Below are 6,974 nucleotides of genomic sequence, written 5' to 3' on the forward strand. Positions count from 1 at the left end.
CAGAAGGAGCAGAAGTACCGCTGAAAGAGAACCCAAACTACACCAATATCGAGAAAACCAGCCCAACTGAAGTCAATCTTCTTGCTGACTGGTCTGGTTTTCTTCTCCGGGGCTGTAAGGAAAGTAATCAGGCTGTAGATTATGCAGGATATTGAAAAGAATGGAAATCTGCCATATATAGAAATCCCTATGCAGATGGCCTTTATCTTTTGTTTGTAGTAGATCATTCTTGACAATCTACAAGTGAGTGATGTTTTGGTGAAATGGCCTGTTCTTCAAAATGATTTACATGTAAAATAGGTTAACATGTCTCTTTTCCCACATATCTTTCCATCTGTCTATCCACAATCTTTATAATCCATTTCCCACAGTAATGGCTTGACTGAAGAATTTACAGTATGAAAGCATACATCACAGATGAAGAAATCAGTATTAAGAGAACCACCTTGTGTGGTTTACCTCCTGGTTTTCTTTAAACATGTCAAATGAAATAAATATAATCAGAGAAGTCTACCCTGTCCAACCCAGTTACCCACATTCACTCAACAATGTTTATCCTTATTTTTCTTACTTGGTGATATTGGGCATTTAATTAAAAAAAAGCTACAATTTCATATCCATAAAGTTGATAGTGTTTGCCTTCACTAACTGTAGCAATTAAAGATTGATCTCTGCCCCATGCTCCACTTCATCCAAGATCTTTGTGTGTACTCTCCTCACTGTGTCGGAAGCAGAGCACAAATTTTCACATTCAAGAAAATACAGGACACCTGCTGGGTTCAGTGACCACATTATCATAACACTAGCCCAGTAACAGACCACTTTTGAGAACAGCATAATATTTCTATCATAAAATGTAGCAAAAAAAACAAATTTTAGAATCAATTCTAATACTGCAGCTGAAGGGATAAAATAGCTTATTCTGCATTGAAAAAGGTAAACAGTTTGTTAACATACTGACTCTGCCCTGAACAGGTTATTGGAGTTCTAGTTGATCACAATCAGTTCAGTCACTGGTGTGGCCCAGATGCACCCAACACCGGTAGTTATCTCGATAAACAAGTCCTATAGTGGTCAGAATGGTTAAGGAAGATATCACATTCAGTCTAAAGTTGCCATAATTTCAAAGCCATGAACTAATTAACTCGCTTACCTAAGCATGCTTCCATGGTTTAAGTTGTATTTATATTCTTGACCATTTTACTAGCTGCAATCAATCATCATGTTGGCCAGTAATGTCATATTGCAGCATACTCAAGCTGAGGGTGGATCAGTCAAGACTAAAATTTCTATACCCCTATTTTTCATTCTGATAAGACTAAAACCTGTCAGTCAATACTAGAGGCTCAGTTCCTAGTTTCCAGTTAATCTAGCAGACGTGTTGAAAGTGAAAAAGTCTGCTGACAAGATTGGATAGAATTCTAGGGGATGTGCAGTCTATACATCTATTAGAAGGACCAACTGAAAATAGGTGCAGGGTCCAGGAAAATCCAGCATACTGCACTCCATTATTACCCATTTCAGACCCCCCACCCAAAAAAAAACCCAACCCACACTAGCATCCACTTGTATGTACAGCATACATTCCTGGAACCAGAGCATAACCCCAATTGTTGGGAAACATGACTGTCCCATAAAAACAAATTAGCTGAGTTTAGCAGGTAGAAGGAAGGAAGTTGGAGAAAATGGGCTGTAATTTACTAAGGAAGAGGGTGGGTGTAGCATTCAAGTTAATGTAATAAAGTTACATCCTTCATTAGGCACATTGTTATGGAGACCATTTGAAACATTGCTGCAGGAGTCACTTCTTACCACTTCTAGTAGCTGTACAACTAAGCTAGAAGGCTGATGGGGTAGTAATTGGACAGTCACTGAACTCTTGGAAAAATAGTTGATCAATAGAAGGGATAGAGGAACAAGTGTGGTTAAAACCAAACATTAAGGGATTTCCTTTAAGCATAGTAGAGCAAGACTAATTTATAGTAGTACTACTACAACCACCTTCTCCAGGTGATCAAAATTTATCAAATTTCAATTTTGCTTAAGAGGCCAGAAAGTGCAAACATTTGCTTACCGTTTTATATATGTAGCAAGCTGCAACAAAAATTGTCCATCAAAAGAAAGCAAACCAAAACCTAACTTACACTGGCTGCCAAGACTGCATCAGTATCCAATTGTGACCAAGTCTATAGAAGTTCACACTGCAGGAAAATACCGAGCTGACAAAAGCAGCAAGTGTCAAGATTCACATGGATTTCCAAAGTAGTCAAAGGTTCAATAACCATTGACTTGTTTTATAGACCATGACTGTCCAACACTAGAAAGTTTGAAATGGATCAAGCCCACTCAACATGAAACCTAATATTGGCTAATAAATGTAGCCAGGACATATGGGAATGTGCAGCATACTTCCATTAAGCATCAATTGGTAATGCCAACTGAAGTAAAGACAACTAGATAAAAGGTGCAGGAATGATTTAAAGTCAGATTTCCCAAGTCAGGGAAATTCTGGTTGAGCCCAATCTTTAGGCTAGCCAGAGAAAACTGCACCAGGAGGAACAGTCAAGTAGACTGTCACTGAACCTGCTTTATTCTAGTACATCCCAAACCTGGTATGGAAAATTGAGGCAAGTCATTAGACAACCTTCCAAAGAACTTGACCTGCACATTACTGCTTTGGCAAGAGTGTCCTGGGTATGAGAATTTCAGATTACTGTATTTCATACATTTTCTGAATGTAGCTACAGTTTGATGGACCTTGAAAATGAATCCTAAGTTGTATATAGTTGGTCCTAACATTGTTAAAGATGCTTTGGGCTTGTTAAATTTTAAGTTTAATATGTCTCACTTCAAAAAGGTTCACAATGTTTTGTATAAGTTACTAGGAACTAAAATATTGTAATTTACTTTTAATCTTGCTTTGAGAATTCAAGCAAAATGACAGTTTATAAGGTCACATAACATGGACAGCATCTAACCCCATGCATGGTAATATAACACTGAGAAGCGCTAATCAACACAGGCAGGAGCCAAACCCACAATCTTCCAGTCTTACTGCAAAGCAGCAGCACTACCACTGGAGCTACCCTCACAGGTGGCACAACTGCCCAGGCTAAGCATCACTAAGTGGAAGGATATTGGAGGTACATGGTGCTTAAGCTACATTGTTAGCACATTCTAGCAACACTAAATATTGCTAGACCATGGTCCAGTCACTGGTAGAGAATCTCCAATGGTCAGGAGCTCTCCCCAGATAAAGCTTAATTGGCAAGTCAGAACAAAACCCATCTAGGACAGGATGACAATTTGGCATAAAAGAATGCTGAAACATTTGTCAAAAACATAGTATACCACAGCTCCTATTCAAAGAGAGTCCAGACACTCTAGGCAGATACAAATCTTTATTGACTGTACCTTTAAATGCAGGGTTCACAGGCAAAAGGTTTTAAAAGCTGTTCCACATACTACAGTGTATATACACACACGATTTTCAGTAGCATCAGGTCTGCATGAAGTCCAAGAACAATCTCAATAAAACTGCAAGTATCCTTTAGATCCTTCGCCGGCCCCTGGGTGCCGGCCGCCGTGGTGCCCTTCGCCGGCCCCTGGGTGCCGGCCGCCGTGGTGCCCTTCGCCGGCCCCTGGGTGCCGGCCGCCGTGGTGCCCTTCGCCGGCCCCTGGGTGCCGGCCGCCGTGGTGCCCTTCGCCGGCCCCTGGGTGCCGGCCGCCGTGGTGCCCTTCGCCGGCCCCTGGGTGCCGGCCGCCGTGGTGCCCTTCGCCGGCCCCTGGGTGCCGGCCGCCGTGGTGCCCTTCGCCGGCCCCTGGGTGCCGGCCGCCGTGGTGCCCTTCGCCGGCCCCTGGGTGCCGGCCGCCGTGGTGCCCTTCGCCGGCCCCTGGGTGCCGGCCGCCGTGGTGCCCTTCGCCGGCCCCTGGGTGCCGGCCGCCGTGGTGCCCTTCGCCGGCCCCTGGGTGCCGGCCGCCGTGGTGCCCTTCGCCGGCCCCTGGGTGCCGGCCGCCGTGGTGCCCTTCGCCGGCCCCTGGGTGCCGGCCGCCGTGGTGCCCTTCGCCGGCCCCTGGGTGCCGGCCGCCGTGGTGCCCTTCGCCGGCCCCTGGGTGCCGGCCGCCGTGGTGCCCTTCGCCGGCCCCTGGGTGCCCATCCTGGCCAACCACCACCACTGGGCCATTGCTTTCAGTAACTAGCAAGATAAGCAGAATTAATCCATTTGTAGGACAGCTTCACTTCAGTTGGTTAAACTAGTGGAGACCAAATACGGTTTTCTTACCTTCATCATATTCTGAAGGGCCACAGACTGAGTCACAGCATTCACATACACGGTCATGACCACCAAGCTCCTGCCACCTGCATGGGCAATTTTAGTTGTGTTTATTCCATTTAGGCATCACATCTCATTAATCACACACAAGTTACCTTGATAGTTTTTTGTTGTAAGTGCAGAACTTGGCAGTATTGGTCACATCCTGGCTTTTCTTTGTGAACATCTTGCAGTGAAAATAAACCTGCAAGCAGAATGGTTGAAAACTGAGAATATGAATGGGCATAGAGCAGGACACCTGCCTAGTCAAGCACATCACCAAGTGTCCTATAGGTGTAGACAAGGGCTTTACCTGCTTGTGGTCATTAAACTGGAAAGCAGATACTGTAAAGGAGAAGACATTAGCCATCCTTGGCCTCCCAAATCTGGAGGAGCAGCTTTCCTGTTTACTATCCACCATACACCTGCAAGATTGCACCACATTAAACGGCAAGTTTAATTGAGAACCCCCTTTAGGACCAAAAAGAAAAATCTAAAGATTCGTTTCATCATTAGCAACAAGGTTAATAGTATGAACACATTTTTTACTTACCCATAGTTGTTAATTACTGTATATTGTGGATGGGAGTTAGGATTTGGACTAGGAGTTGCAAAGCAGGAGTGAAGGAAAAGCCACTGTCTGGCACTGTTGGGGTAGCTAACAGCCTGAAAGTGGATTTCTTGGCCCAAATGATATTCTTTAGCTTCAGATGGCTTGGAAAAGGTAGCTGTGTAAAGAAACAAGTCCACCACATTAGCTACTCACAAAAATCCACACTGAGCTTTGCTCTTGGCTTTTACTGCTATTCAATGTCTGGATATCTCAAGTTACCATCCATTAACTTCAAAACCATGCCAGAAGGGTGATGAAGGGACTGCACACCAGAGGGGGCACTCCAGGTAGGGTGCACTGCACCTTTGTAAACATGGTAGTACCTATAGTAGTAGATGGTTAATGTTAATTCTAAATTATGGGTGGACAGAACCACACAGCTGATAAGTAAATGGCATTCCATTTACTCACCTGAAATAACAGCATTTCAGAGCAACATTGACAGGCTGCTTTCTACGGATTACTCCTGGCACTTCTGGTTTGGAATGGAGAACATTCTCATATGTCAGACATCCCCCATGCATCTAAAGTCAGGCAAAATACCATAATGAACTATTGGATAGCTAAGCAGTACACATGTATAAAGCTGCAGGACATTGCATTGTGGTGATCTTGGTTATGTTCAAATAACATACTTACTGATCTTTTACCACCACAAGCATTTAGAGAATAATTAAAGAGCAGGTCTCCAGTGGCTTCATCTTTACCATTGCTTTTGCAGTTACTACCAAGAACAAGGTCAGCCTCAGTGCAGCCAAACCCAAAGAATGATTTTTTAACTCTCACTATCATGTTAGAGAGGCTACAAGTCAAAGACACGTCAGATTTGGGATATATGGGTAGTTTCACCACAGGCTGTGGCGATATAGGATTCAACAAAGCTTTCAGTACTCCGGGCAGTTTGGCACTGGGACCAGTCAGTGCCCGAGGATCCAAAAGGCTATTTGGAAAAGGAGTTACAACAAAAGGAACACCTTCAGCAGGCACAAAAAGCATGGGTTTTGAAGACCCTGGAACAAGCTTAGGCTCAGTCTTCTGTAATGGAACATCATACTTCCTTTCAGCAGCCTGAAAATCATCAGCTGAACCAGATAATCCTAATAATGGAAAACCACACAAAAGACAGCAAAAGAAATAAATCACCCCCATCGCAATAACCATAGACTATAAATAACAAAAACTTTTCCACTACATGTCCAAAAATGAAAAAGAAACCAAAGAGAAAAACAAGTTAATTACTAAAGTTACTCCGCGACGGCCTTTTAAACTCTTCCTGCTGCCACAGGAGCGCAGAGCGCAGATTGTAAACGCCTCATGAGCACGTGAGTACGTGAGCACGTGTACTGCCAGTGCGTGAGCAATCAGAGTGCAGTTGGGTTCAGCTGGCTCGACTGGGTACTTTAAGTACTAATAAATCGCGATCGATTCAGAATGAAGTTCCCGATTATTTATTGCAATCAGACCGATGTATTTAATGCTTACTTTTTTACAGTTAGTATGATTAACTTATCATTGTATCTTGGTTATAACTGTGATTCCAGTCATCTAGAGGTAATTCATGTAAGCATCACGTGCATACAGTTCACGAATAGTTCACGAATAGACAGACAACCTGTCTACAGACCCACATTGTTTTGAAAAACTCATTACAAACTTCAAAAGACTTTGTTGGACAGTTATCTTATCCAGAGATCTTGACAATACATTGTTCTTTTCTCTCTTGCTAAATTAACCCTAGCCTGAATGAATCTATTAATTTTTTACATACAAAATCTCTCATTTAAAGATTTACCAATGTTGTTTCTTGTCCTAGAGTGTGTATATAAACATAGGAAACTTCAGTTTCTGTATTACATCTTGCCTGAAGAAGGGGCCTGAGTTGCCTCGAAAGCTTGCATATTGTAATCTTTCTAGTTAGCCAATAAAAGGTGTCATTTTGCTTGGCTTTTCTCTACGAATAGTTTATTAATCCTATTCACAGTTTGCAGTATGTATTTAGTACCGTGCCTTGTTCTAAACTTATCAGAAAATCTTTGTACAGTACGCCG

The 6,974-nt window shown here is 43.1% G+C and overlaps 1 protein-coding gene across 1 annotated transcript; it reads right to left on the bottom strand.

The window, feature by feature from the left end:
• Positions 1-3,412: 3,412 nt before the first annotated feature.
• On the bottom strand, positions 3,413-6,161 carry LOC127526526 (uncharacterized). Its single transcript, XM_051922152.1, has 8 exons — positions 5,566-6,161; positions 5,338-5,450; positions 5,146-5,249; positions 4,867-5,041; positions 4,627-4,738; positions 4,430-4,518; positions 4,284-4,360; positions 3,413-4,196 (listed from the first exon to the last, which is right to left on the bottom strand). Exons 1-8 carry the CDS (start codon positions 6,085-6,087, stop codon positions 3,529-3,531), a joined length of 1,860 nt encoding a protein of 619 aa, XP_051778112.1. The 5' UTR covers positions 6,088-6,161; the 3' UTR covers positions 3,413-3,528.
• Positions 6,162-6,974: the final 813 nt, after the last annotated feature.

The sequence above is a fragment of the Erpetoichthys calabaricus genome, chromosome 2, assembly GCF_900747795.2.
Source record: "Erpetoichthys calabaricus chromosome 2, fErpCal1.3, whole genome shotgun sequence".
Classification (NCBI taxonomy): Eukaryota; Metazoa; Chordata; class Cladistia; order Polypteriformes; family Polypteridae; genus Erpetoichthys; species Erpetoichthys calabaricus.

Bases quoted from the DNA above. Each gene is read 5' to 3' on its own strand.
- LOC127526526 (XM_051922152.1), bottom strand. From the start codon at position 6,087: ATGGTTATTGCGATGGGGGTGATTTATTTCTTTTGCTGTCTTTTGTGT. The intron at 5,451-5,565 runs GTAAGTATGTTA...GCCTGACTTTAG, and splicing joins CTTGTGGTGGTAAAAGATCA to ATGCATGGGGGATGTCTGAC. The intron at 4,361-4,429 runs GTAACTTGTGTG...TTGCCCATGCAG, and splicing joins TACAACAAAAAACTATCAAG to GTGGCAGGAGCTTGGTGGTC.